Here is a 17,191-nt window from a genome sequence, read left to right as displayed (position 1 = left end):
ATTTTAAAAATATATTGCGTCAAAAAAATTTTGAAAGATTTTGAAAAATTTATTCACACAAATTTCATTTAAATTTTTTTTCGAAAATTACACAATTTCGAAACAGCCAAACAAACCCCAAACTTTATTTAGACATAACACATACACCGTTATATGCGCTACCACTTAGTTTATAGCCAAAGTGCACTCGAACGCAGCCCATCCGGGCGCAGACATGCGTGCATGAATATGCAATTAATTGCATGTCTTTATAGACTCGACTGCGTGCATATGTGTGTGAGTCTGTGTGTAAGTGTATGTGCAGCAATGCAATCAAGTCGCACACGCTTTCCGCGCTCACTGGCAAAACTCACTTTGCGCTCCTCACATCCGCTTCGTTACTTACAGGCTTTTTCGAACTTTGCCATTTTTGCTTTTGCCGCGCATTTAACCACGGCACAGCAGGCGTTCCGCTACCGCACGCCGCTTGACGCTTAATTCTAGTGTGTGCGTGTGCATATGTGTGTGCCGTTAACTTATTTCGAACTTTTGCAATTGACGCCAAAGTACATAGTGCGCCGCAAGGTAGACTACACTTTTGCTACATTTATTTGGCGGCGTTGCGTTTTCATTGCATACTTGTTGGCGCCGTGATATGTTGCGGTTACGCGCTTTCAGGTGCAATTGTGTGCAAAGCAATGTAATATGCGCATATCTGACGCGAGTGTATGTATAAACTCTAGTGGATGCATTTCAAAGGTCGTCGGAAATTCGCCGAAAAGTAATTTATGGCGTGTGACAGATTTTATTTTCTTTTATTTATTTGTATTTTTGGCATATCGTATTTAATCGCTTGGTTTGTGTAAGTCGGGCTTTAATATTACTTGAAGCATTCTTTAACTAGTTAGTGAGAAAATTATCGCACTTAAAATATAATACTGTTGCTTTCTACGGCTGTATTTCTCTCTCTCCCTTAGCGTTGTACGAAAAGCGTAACATATATACTTGTATATACATATAATAATATCTATACCTTTTAGAATATATATATTGGGGTAGAGCGAAAGCTTAGCCTGGCGGTAAAATCTGTAGATCATAGAAAACGAAAATTTTTGGACAAAAAAAATTTTTTTAACATCTAGAGGGCCGCCTCTAGTTTTAAAATAAATTTTGAGTTAAAACTTTTTTTGGACAAGAATAAATTATTTTGGGTTTAAACTCTTTACATTTATGTAAAAATTACCGAATTTGACGGTTTTTGACTCAAAATTTATTTCAACGCTTAAGGTAAGCATGTTGTCTTTTAAGACTTTTTTTTAAAACTCCAATAATGACCACAAAAATTTTTTTTAAGTTGATAACTTTTAAATGGCCACAGTTTCTAGAACCCTTATCAAAAAATTACTACTTGCGTTGTCGCAAAATATATTTAGATCAAAGTAAATCATAAGCGGTCCAGTTAGCTCTTTACCTTCAACAAGTTTAACCAGGCTTTATAGTTGTAGAGGTATAACTGAACATTTCCCTATCGTTTTTTAAGTTACGTTAAAAGCTTTAACGGATGTCAGTTGTAAAAGTTGCTTCGAAGTACTTTCTTCAGTACTTTCTTCGTGACTTTAGCGTCTAAAACACCACGGATCTCATATCTTGCGACATACAGATGAGCCTAAGAGGCTTAGCGATGCACTCAATGCGCTTTGTCGAAACATTGAGTTCCAACAATACGAGTTTTCTTAGCGCCATAACTATCAAACTAACCTTAACTATGCTAACCTAACCACCTTAAAAATACAGTTTTACTCCCATTTTTGAGTTAGGACTTGCCAATCTTCTCAAAGTGGAGAAGAAACTTGGCTTTCTACTCATGATGGAAACCCATCTACACAGGATTAGAGAATGATTATCTCCACTAAAATCTTAAATTCTAGCCACGTATACCCCGATTTAGTTGATGGAAGCATAGAAAACATGGAATTCAGTTTAAGTGAAATTCTTTGGAATTTCCGTCTACTTTAAAGTCTTTTAAGTTCTCAACTATTGCAACAATGCAGCTTTCTGTGCACTAATGCAACACTTTATGGTATATTATACATAAATATATACACATATGAATGTGCATATAAATACAAGTACACATATATAAATATATGCGTCTTCAGTACAATTACAGCTGCATAAACTTTGATCAGTCAAGCGGCTAAAAAATGTCAACTCACTCATGCTCTCCAAAAAACACACACGCACGCACACGCACTTACTAGCATTCACCCACACAATCATAGCAAATTTACATAAGTCTACGCCGAGCACATTCGTTGGCAATGTTTTGTATTCATATGTCCGCTTATCCTTTTCTCCAACAATTGTTAAGCCACTTAGTCTCTGCGCTTTTGTTATGAATGTGTGGCATCCTTTTGGCCGACAGTCGTGGCACTTCAAGCATTCGCATTCCATATATATTTACTTTTACTATGTGTGTATGTTGGGCATTGTGCGCACACCTATCTCTTTGTATATGCCTGTGTATACAAACTGCTAACACAATTACCGCATTACATGTAGATATATGCATGTGTGAGTGTGTGTGTGTGCATTTATACATGGGAGCAAAGCACTCAACTGTCCACGCATGACACACAACAAAGTTAGAAAACACAATAAAGCCGTTATTTAATTTACGTGCAAGAAATGACGAGTGTGGTGTAGGGTCAAAATAATGATTATATAAGACATGTACTTACATATAGGGGGCTGCAGGACAGAAAAGTAGGAAATTTTGTATTTTTTGCTCTCTTTAAGCTTCTCGTCTTTCAAATCCTTTAGCTTTTTAATGCGCTTAGCTTAGAAAAATGGTCGCATCTACCTCTTGTTCGACCCTGATTTTTTAAAAACCGCCACTTGCGTGATCTCATTTGACTGCTCCCCAGAATTAATGTTCCTAAAAGTTAAAGAACAGCTTGCAGCGACTAGTTCTGATTCTACAAAATTTAAGACTACTTGCTGCTTGAGATTGCTGGCCTTTAAGAGAAACTCTTTCCGTGCTAAATTCATCTTCGACCGATCTACAAAACAAAGACCCTTCAAATGACTGTCATGATAATTTACAGTAATTTACTCAAAGGTACACTAAGAAATAATGTTTCTGACTGAGTTAAGTTTTGAAGCTATTGCATAGCTTCTATCTCAAGCTTTGAGCGCGGGAACTGAGTCAAGAAATTCCGTAACGGAAATAAACCTAACACAATCACAGAGTACGCGCAAAATTACTTTAAGGCGTATTTTCGCATATTTCAAGCGGAAAACATCAATTGAAGAGACAGCAGGGTGCTTCAAAAATAATAATATTTAAGATACAATTTTTTTAATGGCAAATAAAAGTATGGAATTTAATAAAAATTTATTTAAAAAAAAATTAATTATTCAATATTCGCAGTCAAAATATTAGTAACATTGTTATTATTTTGGTAAATAGCTACCCCACCTTTTGGAATAGTATCTCGTTGGACTTAAGCAATACAATTTAAATTAGGTATTTAAGAACTCCTATATGTTATAACTTCTTCGAGCTTTTGGAACATATCTGTGAAATATTCTTTTAACTTTTGATTCCTGAAGTTAGTGCTGACCAACGAATACGAATACTAATCCAATAATATTTAAGTTTAATATATTCACTCCTCCATAAGTTCGACGGCCTTGTTTATTTTGGATTGATCTTTGTTGCTGAGGATAATCGTGAGTAAGCACTCAACTCACAGGAGATCACTAGACTTTGGGTAAACTAACATTTTAGTATATATAGTATAAAAAAGACATGGAATGTCAAGCCAGTGAAGCTCGGATAAAGCTCTTCTTAGAACACTACATAAAATCATACAACCTTTAACAAATTAATAAGAGCCAGGTATTCGAGATGTTGTTATGGGTGCTACGGATTGGATTGTATTGGTATCGGAGAAGGATCTAACGTTAACGGGATTGGCCCGGATTTTATCCGACAAAGGCTTTTATTTCAAAATTCTTAATGAAAGTTAGAGTTGAAAAGTAGATAGGAGCAAAAATAATACCGCCTTAATAAACATACCCTTATTTGCATATCAAATTTAAGTCCCTGCTTACGATGCTCTATGCGCCCAGAATGTATGCTATCTATATCTTAGTGACGGTATCTATTCGCCCTTGTGTTCATGGGCAAGTGAGTTCAAGTATAAGATTCAAATACATATTCCACTTGCGTGCAACCGCCACTTGAAACATTTCACAATAGACATAACAGCAATGACAACAATGCTGTTGGTCATGCAAATGTGGAGATAATGCAAGCTTTATTATACATTTGCAGAAATTCTTCATATTTTGCAGCATAATTCATTCAAAACAGCTATGTATTTTGTCTACTTGAGTATGAATTCCAGTGCTTAGAATTGTGATGAAACAAATTAGTTCAGCAGACAAAGTGCACTGTACTGACTCTGAATATGCATAGTATGTCATGCGAGAGCTTTAATTTAATTTCGATAAAATTAAGCATTTATATTGGAGGAAAATTATTTACGAATAAAATATTTATAGAATTCTAATAAAAAGTGAATTTGAATTTTATATATAAGATATAAGATATTTAGATATAACTTCTTCCGTTGATTAATCAGTCACAAATGCTGAGAAAATCTATAAATTTAAAACAAGCAAAAGTTATTATGTTCTCTTGCAAAGCAAGGAAGCGAAGGAGAGGTTTTTTAAACATGTGTTATAAATGCCGTTAAAATTTCAGTGAAACTTCGGCAAAGTTATTTTATAACGAAATATGTACTACTTTGAAACAACAACAAGATATGCAACAGAAATAGCAAGCTTTTAAGCATTTTTGGAATTTACGCAATATAGAGCAATATTGACAATGCATTTTGCAACACATATACACACATATACATATTTAGATGTGTGAGAAAAGCTATTATCAGTTTTCACTGCTCCTGCGGAAGCCACGTAAGCTGCAATTGTATCAAAGTGACAGCACTTAAGCAAATTGATGCAAAAATTTATTAGAAAATATGCTCTCAAATACAAGCCTAACAGTACTCAAAGTAGTGCTTATGATCTTTGTTGTTGCACAGTTATGAAACTCATAAATATTTTCAACCTCAAGTGTGTATTTTATACGAGAATTTAGCTTTAATTTTCACAAATATTTTGAGAAATTATCTGTCTTTTTGTTGCCTACAGCAACTAATTTGTATTCGTATGTGATTGCATACTTGATATACATATATAAGACAGTTGCAGGAAAAACGTTATTTGTGACGGTTGGTCTTCCTCGTCTGACGTTCATGACGGCACGATCTAGTATATTTTTTAAGCTATTGCATAGCTTCTACCGCGGGCCTTGAGCGCGGGAACTGAATCAAGAAATTTCGTAACGAAAATAAACCTAACACGTTCACAAAGTATGCGCAAAATGTTTGCATACTTTAAGGCGTATTTTCGCGTATCTCAAGCGGAACAAATCACTTGAAGAAATGTATAGACCTTGCTTATAGACTAGTCGGCAAAGTTGTAATAATGAGATGTGATTTCTTTATAGAACATCTTGATGAAAAATTGCTCTAACCTGCGAAAACCAGGACATATTTTCATCACAAGAGTAAACGTATTAGATACTCTCAGTTCAAAGCGTCTGCTGAGAACTAATGCAAATTTCCGGTATTGTTACTAATATATACAGCTCTGAAAAAATTGTTGCTTTAAATCGTTTCTAAACTGTTTCAATTTTGTGTCGAAAGAGTTGTGGAACATCGGAAGCCAGGTGAGTTATAAACTCAAGAAAAAAAGAAATTTGCTTTAGTAAAAAAAAATTTTTTTGGTGAAGCGCAACGTGACCTTGGTTAACTGTTTCAAATTCAATGTTTTATTTTTATTTTACTAGAACAGAAAGTAAGTCTGTATTATTTTTTTCTGAAGTTGCAAAATCTATACTTTTTTGTGATCAAAAAACAACACTGTATTATAAGCTTCTCGAAAGTGGACCGATACTTAACAGTACGTTATACAAACAGCATTAGAAACGTTCTAGTATGAAGGGACCCAAGTGGATGTGGTCATGTTTTTTCAAGTTTTACTCCGGACCTTGCATCCACAGTCCACAATTTCTTGCAATAACTTTGCCGTCGTAAGCTTTTCTTCAGCTAAAGTTATCTAGAGTCAACTTAAAACTTTCGTCGCATAAACTTTATTACATAAGTTACCTGCAATCTGCTGAACTGAGTGAATAGCTGCTTATCGACAACCGCAACTTCGGTCTCACCGATCTCCTGCCACGACAAAGTAACTTACAACCGCCAATTAAATGTCAAATAATAAATTTCCGCCACAATTTCGCTTGGTTGTTTAGTTGTAAGTGAGCTTACACTCAAATATTGCTAATTTGCTTGTAATTGCTTTGGCAAAATTTCACCGCAAACCATTTGTAACTGTGAATTCAGCCATTATGCCGTTATTTGAGGGCACAGCAGCGACGACCACGACAAATGATTACTTCGTTTGCTGACGAAATGATGTGTTTTATATGCTTGTGGTCGTGTTTCGTGCGGTTACCTCGGCACGTGTATGTTTGTAATGGTTGTGCGTGTGTGGAGGTAGTAATGTATATGGCACAGCTTCGACATTGTCATCATGTCAAAACCAATTAATTGGCTAAATTTATGCGTAAAGAGACATTGGCCGAAACTATCTTCGTTGAATTGCCAACTGACAGGTTAAATGAGCGCAGCGTAATTTGTATAAAACATATTAAAGTGTAATTAATTTAAATAGATGGAAAATAATTGTCTTACTAGCAATTTAAACTAGCTTATAGAAGTTTGCGATCAATGAAAGCTTTAACGAATTTTTATCAAACGAAGCAAATGAAAATATTTCTTTAAAAAATATATGTACATAAAACCAATTTTATTTAATTTTAAGCGAAATCTTTGTAAATTAAACTCAAATTAACATCAATATGTCTTTTTAATGATCAACCATTAAAGATTAGCTTTGAAAAAACGCTTTCTTCGAGCTTTTCAACTACAATTTATTTAATACTTCTTGGAAATTTTTCCTATGACAAAATGTCCGTTAGCTTTTTCTAGGTATGCTCTTTTTAATAGAGCTTTCATGCAAGCATTTAACAGCTTTTTTAATACTTCTTAGCAATTCCCACACCACTTAGATATTTTAAAAACCCTATGACAAAATGTCCGTTAGCTTTTTCTAGGTATGCACTTTTTCTAAGAGCTTTGGTGAAAGCTTTTGCAGTTTTTTTTAACACTTCTTAGAAACTCCTACGTCACTTAAATATTTTTAAAACCCTATGAGAAAATTTCCCTGAGCTTTTTCTTGGTAGAATCGTTTTCATATAGCTATCGTGCAAACTTTTAGCAGCTTTTTTAATATTTTTAGGCAATTCCCACGACATTTATTTTTATATATATTTTTTTGAAAGTTTAAGCCTCAAAAGCTTTGAATTAGTTTTCTTCCAATTTAGATTTTGCTTTTCCATTTTACTACAAAAATTATGCACATCGATCTTTGAAACTTTTGAGATCAAATTGCGTCACGCAAACGTTTTCACAGAGCTTTTGTAAAAATTCGCTGTATTAGAAAATTTAAACTTAGAACTAAATTGTAAAAATATATAATTCAATTGAATTCGTTAGGCATGGTCTTCCAAAAGCTTATTTTTTAAGTTTTATTTGAAGATTTAAAAGCTTTTAACACTTTTGTGCTGTTTTGGATAAATAAGCTCTTCATGTAAACAAAAATTATGTGTATTCAAGTTAGCATTTATCGAAAATTTTTCTTGCAAAAGTCGACAGTAAAAAAAATCAGTTGTTTTCTGCTAAAAATTAAACGAAATGTAATAAAAGCTCTATTTTTAGTATGCTAACACAGCTGTTTAAGATATTTCATTACAGAAAAAAATGCAACTGGATTGCTAAACTAAATAAAGGTTTTATTTTTGATCATCATTAATCCGTTTGAAAGCTTTTAAAACACCAGTCCATAAAGCTCTTCTAGCTTAAAGTTCCTACTTACTTATCAAGTAAATTTAGTTTACGGACCAAAATCACAACTGACAAACTTTTTTTTTACTACGAAGCTTTTGTTCCACGTAAAGCTTTCATCTTCCAGTTCCCATTTCACATTTAAAATTATTAATTTGAATCTTTTTTACTCTTTTGCAGAACTGGAACCGGCATTTCCCTATCGTGACGTAACCATAAAACGTGGTGTCGATGCAAATGAGTTATACGAAATACTCGGTGAAGTGGGCAGGTAAGTTATTAGTAAACAAAAAAAATTGTTCATTAAAAAACACTGTAAAATTTCAATTTGACAAAGTTATAACTTTACTACGTGACATAAATATTGTTAAAATGTTAGCGTACATTTGTGATACACAAAGGAGTAGTTTAGTGACAAATATAGCACCATAGGGACGAATGAAAATGTCATCAGAGACTTCAAATATCACCGTTAATAATTAAACGTATAAAAAATTAAATTTTCGATATTTTTTCTAAATAACTTTACGTGTTTAATTGCACGGCAAATTCTTGCACCTGCAACAATATTTATTAAGCTTCAAACCATGGTATTTTATGGATTAATATACTTATATACATATACATGCATAATATAAAATATACATGAACATAAGTAACTTTATTTTATTGTCGTTTATAATCACTCTCTTCAGAGGCAAATTCGGCACAGTCTACAAATGTCAGGAGAAGACGAACGGCCTGAAATTGGCCGCCAAATTTGTGCCCATACCCAAGCGTGAAGACCGTCGCAATGTGGAGCGTGAAGTGGAGATTATGAACTCGCTGCAACATCATCTAATAATACAGTTGTACGCGGCGTATGAGCATCAGAAAATGATGTGCGTCGTGCTGGAGTTGTAAGTAGAGCATTTTGATTTTGTATTAATTTAACTTTTAAAAATTAAGTATATTTTTATTTAAGAGGTTTAATATCAGTTATAAACAATATTTGTGAATCGTTCAATCATTTTGCACTCCAAAACAAATTTTCTTCCTATAAAATCTTTTATTGAAAATCTTGTAGTTAATTTCTTTCATGCTTTGTTTTTCAAAAACTGCGCCATAAATATGTTTATAGTGCTTTTAGTCATAAAATACATATATTACGGTAAATAATTATGGCTTTTGGCAGCCAAGCAGCGATCTGAGCTTTACGCAATCAACGACGAAGCAAGGCCATAAGATCTCACTAAAAAAATTTTCTTAGACATAAAAATACAACAAACTAAATTATATCGAGGAAAACATCTGCAACGGAGTTTAAGGCATTCAATCTTATTATTCATGATTATTATATTAGATTGAAAAATTAAGATTAGACCATCCTTAGTCCATCTACTAAGGAACAATTCTTGCCACAAATCCAATTGAGAGACGGAAATGTGAATTGCGCAGCTCGTCCAACATAAAATTATCTCTAGACACGTACATATAGTACTCTATATTACCGCTAACAAATACAGTACTCTATATTACCGCAAATTAGCAATCATAAATGTTTCAAATATATGGGCTACGACGTCTTTTTGATCTTTACCTTAGTTCAAGAAAGTAAAAACATTCACTTTTTGCAACAAAAACTTCACAGTTATAAGTTTTCTACAGCAATTAAAAGCAGAAATTAGCAAAAAAAAAAGAGTTTCTTTAATCAAAAGTTACCGGTTTAGTGAAAATAAATATGAATAATAAAACCAGATTCCGATAGAACAACATATAGGTATAATACAAATTCCGATATTTTTAATATATAACCGAGTGCTTTTTCTATGCTTCTAGTTTAACTAGACGAATTTTTTTCACAAGGACTTATATATAAGTTCTAGTTTAAAATTTTTCCTTCACCAAAATAGTGTAATAAGGCCTTGATATAATATCTGGTCAAGCTTGGACAGAAAACCATCGTCTAAACTATCCGCAATCTGATGCGTAATAACATAGACAGAAGAGAATTAACATTAACTTTTATAAAATAGATTTCAATTTAAATATTATTGTATATCCAACAATTTTTTTGATATATTCGGTTAGCCTAGACTAACTGATGACTAATTCCCAAAAGAGTATTACATTTATATAATTTATTTCAAAAAAAAATTTAGAAACGAAATAATGCCTTCCTACAAACTTATAAACGCAGCGTCTTAAGCATTACCAGTGGCTTTCTCTTTGTGTTTCACGACAATATTAAATTCCTCTTGTCATGCAAAATTTTCAACAGATTCTTTTTACGCTTATTTTCACAATCAATCAACATACTTGCTCATATTTGTATTTGTCAAAACTTTTGACGCAAACTTTTTAATGACCTTAGAAGATTTCTTCTGCAACCCTTTTTTCAATTGCCGATTACACGTTGTGCAAATTTCGCACGTTTTTCTCGGAATATGCTGAACTCTGCACTTTCATAACTGCATGACCGACACAATTTAAAAAACTAGTCTCTCTTTCTCTATTTTCTCGCATCAAGCAAATAGCATTTTTATCACCTTAAATTTATAAAAAAATTCATGGAAATTATTTCATATTTCTTTCCATGTTATTTTTATTTCTTTTTTATTTTTTATTTTCTCTTTATTTTTTTTAACTTTTTTCGCTTTCTTTTTCTTTGCTCATACTCAGCAGGATTTTATATTCTTTTAACAAACTTTTTGCTCTCATCCATTTAAGCAAGTTTCCTCGCTAACTTGCAAGTTTTACTTTCCTATCGCAAAAGCATATTTTTATTGTCACTTCCGCAATCCTTTCGCCAGCTCAAAACTCCACTTGATTTTCTCAGAATTTTCAACTTGTCTGCCTTCATCACCTGCTCAATTTCTAACATACATTGCACGCAGCCACATTTACACATACACATATGTATGTATGTATATGTCAACATATGTGTACGCAAAAGTACTTCCAGTCTTATGCAAATATTTTTTCGTAGAAAATTTTCACATTTTATATTTCTTTCCTTCACTTTTTTGTGTCTTCGATTGCTCTCTGGCAGTTACAGGTGAATTGGCAAGCGTTCTTATACTCAGGTGTACCATTCAGAAAAGTTTACTGAATGACTCCTTGGGCACTTGCACGTGCAGTGTTAGCGCATTGCCACCAGTAAAAATTTTGCGAAGTTAAAAAGAAGCAAGATAAAGTTAGAAGAAAAGCGCAGATTTGAAGATTGAGCGATTTTCACAGCAACTTCATTTAAACTAGTTCAGCATTAGCTCTTATGCAAATTTTCGGGGAATATTTACTTAAAGTGCCAAATATTGAATCTATTTGTTTAGTTCAAGAGCGTTACACAACTTCGAGCTTAAGTTTTATATCTCAGCAGTTATTTAATTAATCTTAATTTAATTTACTGAATAATATATTAGACCAGTTGTTTGGTTTACGTTTTAAACCACTTTATTACATTTATACCAGTTGTATATATTGCTTAAATACACCAGCCTTTAGATTTATAAACCACTTGTATAATTGTAATTGTACTATTTAATACCAGTTCATTAGATTGCTACCAAATGCAAGTTCTCACTTATTATACCAGTTTTAAGTTTTATACCAGTAGTTTTGATCTACTTTGTTATATCAGTCTAATATATTTATACCATTTGTTTGATTATACTTTAGTATACCAATCAATTAGTTTTATACCACTTTTTCACCAAACTTTATTATACCAGTTTAGAAGAGTTACACCAGTTGTCGGTTTTCTTTTATTATGTTAGTTTCTGTTATCATTTATATCAGTTTTTGGTTCAACATTGTTAGCAGTCGAATATGTTTATACCAGTTTATATTATTATGCCACTCTATTTATTTTTAAATCTTTACCAAATGTTCATTTTACTTTATTATACCAGTCCATTAGATTTACACTTGTTTATGTACTACTTTATTATACCAGTTTATAATATATATATATACCAATTGTTAGCTAGATTCATCACCCACGATATAGTCACTCGAGAACAGCTTTTACAAGCTCAATCACACTTTTTTATTTCCAACATACTCAATTCGTCGATACCTTCCAACTAAGTATATGCAGCTTTGTAGACAATTCGACTTGTGTTTCTCTCTTCTATAGTTTCTGATCATAGGGAATCCTTTTCTTGAATCAGTTGATTTTTACATTTCGTGTTCAGCCAGAACGATATTATGTAGCCTAAGATGACTCCATGCTTTAGAGATCATTTATTGAGTTCTGCATCAGCGCAAAAACTTCAAGGAGCAGTTTCACTCAAAAAATTAGTCTATTGAGAAAACTTTCAATGAACTTGTTGCAGCTGCAACGGACTCAACAGTGAACATATTTATATATACTCCAAGAAATACCTATGCATATATAAGGCCATGATAACCTTACTAGGCAAGAAGTCATTAAAGCTGAGTTGCCAAACAGCACTTTTCTGCTTGTTTCATGCGCTGCGATGTATTTGTAAAGCAGAAAATGTTACTCACAACATGAAATATAATGCCTACATTTAGGCGCATGTTGCAGCAAGCACACAGCTCGGAGCAACTTGTCAAGGTCTGCAGCTAGTTTGGCAAATATTGCATTTATAAACATCAAAGTTTTCCTTGCACTCCACTAAAACAAACATTTTGCTTTGCTTCAAATGAAATTGTTTCCAGCTGTAGACATCTGCGCTCACTACAAACTACTACTAAAATTACGAAGTGCGAATAAAGAAGTATGTAACTTGACTTACTCACAACTGTATTGACAAATAACTTACGCTTTACACCTTCCACATTGTTGTTATTTTGCACTCGTATTTGCTGTGAGCTGAGTGTTGGTAAATTTTCCATCGCTTTAAGTTATCATAAATCATTAGTGGGTACCACAAAAGATAAACCTCGCAGACAGGCAGTTAGGCAGCCAAATTACAGGCAACTTTTCAGCAGCAGCAGCCGCAATAACCTGAAAATAGTTTTTGTTACAGCAAAACAACGATAACAAACTGCATTTTGCAAAGTGTCTACAGCAAAAGACTGCATTGCAGCGCATAGTAATTCGTACTACCGATCATGCTCGCAAATTCTTAGTGTGCTTCTAGGCGTTTAGTAAGCTCGAATATTAATTGATGTTGTTATGCTCGGCAAATATTATATATAACTCACATATATAAAAGTATATATGTGTTTCTAAAGCATATGCGTGTCTTTTATGGCTTGAAAGCGCTTATCAACTTGGCTTAATTGGAAAGCTCTATTAAAATTTTGTTGAAGGCTTTTAAGTGTCTGATGCTCATATGAAAGTTTCATAGAGTTTGGAGTAAATAATGGTCGATAAGATTTTTGTTAATAATTTCGAGTTTTGAAGTGAATGGTGAATTTTTTTTACAAAAAAAATATTTTTTGTTAGGGAAGCCGCCATTTTATAAAAAATAATATAATATAATATTGACAAGTCCTCCGTTCATTACCTGTATTCGTCTATAGTAATATTTTTTTTTTTTGAATTTTGAATTTGAGATAATTTTAAGCAAAAAATTTTCCTCACTACCAGACATCGTTTTTTCGGTGGTTTCAATTGCAACCAAATTCTATGGCTCACGCACTGAAGCCACCAGATATGATACCTATCCCACGCCAGTCAGCAGTATTCTTGAGCATAAGTCTCTAACATCAAGAGTTCATCGAAAATATAATTAAACATAAGCCTTTCAGGAATTGCAATTCTACTATTTAATGAAATCACTCTATATTCAAAGAATCAGGAAGTCCAGCGTAAGGAACGAAGCCTCTCTTGAGCCTAGCTCAACCTTACCTTACCAAAGTAAAAAAAAAAATATTTTTCTGTTATCAAGAGCAAAAAATCTTCTCTAAACCTAAACTAAGTGGTAAACTAAGTGAAGAGAGCGAATGGAAAGTCTCACAATCCACTCCCGAGAGAATATAAGGTTTCCTGCGATTACAAGAGGAACTCCAATACTCCGAGTAAAGTTGTATTGCGTCAAACAATAAATCATTTACTTGAGCTAAGTGTGATTCTTCAGTCTAAAATTTAGACTCTAAATATATTTGTATAAAGAGAGAGTACTACAAATAATGCGAGTGTACTACAAAAGAGTAAGAGCGCCACCCTGAATATTAAGTTTTCGTTTTCTCTTTCTATTTGCCAATCAATAACAGGACCAAGACTCGTTTAACCTTGATAATGTTCAGAAAACAATGCTGAGAATCAGAACTTGCAAATTAAAATTCCAAAATATTTATATGAACTCATTAATGATTAAGTTTCCTCGTTCCTAATCTATTACCGATCAAAATACTTATAGTTCTCCGACACAGCGCATTCTATAGTAAACATTCCTGAAAGTACGTGCTTCGGAGTTGTTAACCTTTCAAACTATCGATACGATACAGAACGATACTAGTACAGCATCCGAGATAATTAAATTATTATTATAATTTTTTTTTTTGTTTTTATAACTAACTTTCATTCATTTTGTTAATAATTATATAAATTATATTACAGAGTCGAAGGTGGTGAACTTTTCGATCGTGTGGTGGACGATGAATTTGTGCTGACAGAGCGTGTTTGTGTGGTTTTCATACGGCAAGTTTGCGAGGCCATGGAATTCATACATCGCAATAACATTTTACATCTTGACTTGAAGCCAGAGAATATTTTGTGTCTGACACAAGAGGGAAATCGCATCAAGATCATTGACTTCGGTTTGGCGCGTAAATATGATCCCAACAAGCGATTGCAGGTAATCTTTAAGATATACATAAAAGAGTTTTGGATTACTTACACCATTTTTAATTTACCGACAACTAGACAGAGCCAAGTGATACTTTTTTATACCCTGGACGGGGTACTATTAATTTTGTAACACCCAGAACAAGACAAGATAGCTTCACGAAATTTTGCATAGGTTATTATCCAAGGCAATGCTATAATCTCTTAACATTTTGTTTAGTTTGGATCATTATAGCATAGCTAGCATACAAACTAACCTAATCAAAATCAATATAAAAATCTTTTTATACCCTTTTAAGCAATAAGAAATGCACTTGTGAAGGGTATTATAGCTTCGGTGCAGCCGCAGTTAACATTTTTCCATGTTTTGTTTTTAATTTTTTTGTAATTGTATAAATTTGTTGTGTTGATTTTCCCTACTAGACACACCTAGAACCTGAGTGTAATAAAATTAAATCAAAAGTAGAGCTTACTCCTGTATTTTCTTTTTCTTAGAAATTAGAAACCACAATTCAGTGCAATTTCCATTAATGCTACATACATATGTAGTAGGTTAATCATACGCCATGTACACCCACATGCAAACCAATTTCGTATTTAATTGGATTCACAGCTCGAAATCACAGAGCTTACATACACACACGCACTGCGCCACCACCACTACATTAATATGCGTGTGATTAACACTAAGCCCTCTCACACACAAAGCAACAATGTTACTACAGTTATTTATGTTATGAACTCACTTTTGGTCTCTGTTTCTCTGCCTCACTCACTCTTCCCCTCTCTTATAACTTACAACTTAGTCAATGAATTTCGTCACTAATTTGTTATTTTGTAATTGTTTTATTTTATTAATTTTCTTTTTTTTTCACCACTCTTTCATATGCTTCACAGATTCTCTTTGGTACACCCGAATTTGTCGCGCCCGAGGTTGTGAATTTCGATTGTATTTCTTATGCGACGGATATGTGGAGTGTTGGTGTGATTTGCTATGTGCTGTAAGTGAAGCGAATTAAAACAATAACAAATAGTACAAAAAGTATATTTTGCTAAGATTTTGCATGAAGAGATACTCGTACGAGTATAAGATTGTAATTAGAAAGGGTAAGAGAGCAAAATTTAATCAGCGTTGTGTAAACTTTATTTCTTTATAAAGTTGTTGGTGAAATTATTCTGCTTTTGCAGCAAAGTAATTTGGAAGATAACATTGCTTCCGAGACTTTTTCATTTAAAGCTCCAAATTAGTTTATGCGGAAAATACTAATTAAATAAAAATTTCATTACAACAATGTGAAAAAAATATATATATATTTAGAATAAAACGATTCAATTTTAGGAAGCAAAAAATTTATTTAAATTTTTAATTAATTAATTTAATCAAATATTTTTTTTATATTATAATTAATCCCATTAATTTAATTATTCAATAAATTAAATTAACTTTATTTATTCATATAATATATATCCATACCTTTCTTTTAATTTATGTTAATTTATAAATTAATTAGATCTTATTTTAATTAAGTTAGTTTTATTATAATTTAAATTGATTAATTCCATTTTTTCAAAACTTAAAAATTAAATGTTAAATTTATGATGAAAAACACTAAGAAAAAACATGTAAGTTTTAACACAAAAATTTAAATTCATTTTATTTTTAAAAATTTTAAATATATGGATTTAAAATGTAATTAATTAAAAAAATAAAATAAAATAAAATAAGCTTAACTAAAATTAATTCGATCAAATTTAATTTATATTAAAATTTTAATTATTAAAAAAATTTATATATATTATTTTATGGAAAATTTTATAGTTCTCTATTTAGTTAATTAATTGCATCTAACTATTTAATTTATTTAATTAAAATAAAACATAAACTTAAAGTAAAAATTCAATTTTTTTTGATTTCAGACAAGAAAATAAGCTTAAGTAAAATTAATTAATTAATTTAAATAATTTAAAAAATTTAATTAAAAATAAATTAATTAATTTAAACATAAACAACATCACCAAAATTTAACTTTTAAATTACATTAATCCTAATTTGGTTTGAATTAATTTTACTTAAAAATATTACTATTTACTATTAAAATTTAATTAATCAATCCATTAATTAAAAATTTAATTACTCAAGATATTTAGATTATCTTATTTTTCTTAAAACTAGTTAATTAAGTTAATTAAAGAATATAAAATTTATGAAAATTAAGCTAATAATAAATTAACGTTAAACTAATCTAGAAAATTAATTATTTAAAAGAAATAAACTCAAAATAATTCAGCAATTAATCAAAAAAAAAAAATAACCCTGATAAAATTTAATTAATAATTTTACTCGATTTATCTAACTATTTACTTTAAACTAAAAGTATATATTTAATTTTTAATTGACTTCAGACAACAAAAAAGCTTAATTATA

General features: G+C 31.7%; 1 protein-coding gene across 4 annotated transcripts in view; it reads left to right on the top strand.

The window, feature by feature from the left end:
• Positions 1-17,191, top strand: part of sqa (spaghetti-squash activator) — a 91,554-nt gene that overhangs the window by 66,560 nt on the left and 7,803 nt on the right. For all 4 annotated transcript variants that reach the window (XM_036375209.2, XM_036375207.2, XM_036375208.2 and 1 more), the window contains exons 3-6: positions 8,205-8,295; positions 8,720-8,923; positions 14,539-14,776; positions 15,664-15,767. In XM_036375209.2, coding sequence (XP_036231102.2) covers positions 8,205-8,295; positions 8,720-8,923; positions 14,539-14,776; positions 15,664-15,767 — 637 coding nt within the window. The remainder of the gene's footprint in view (positions 1-8,204; positions 8,296-8,719; positions 8,924-14,538; positions 14,777-15,663; positions 15,768-17,191) is intronic.

Source organism: Bactrocera oleae, chromosome 4 (assembly GCF_042242935.1).
Source record: "Bactrocera oleae isolate idBacOlea1 chromosome 4, idBacOlea1, whole genome shotgun sequence".
In the NCBI taxonomy this organism is placed as follows: Eukaryota; Metazoa; Arthropoda; class Insecta; order Diptera; family Tephritidae; genus Bactrocera; species Bactrocera oleae.
This window is presented reverse-complemented; position numbering and strand designations above follow the sequence as displayed.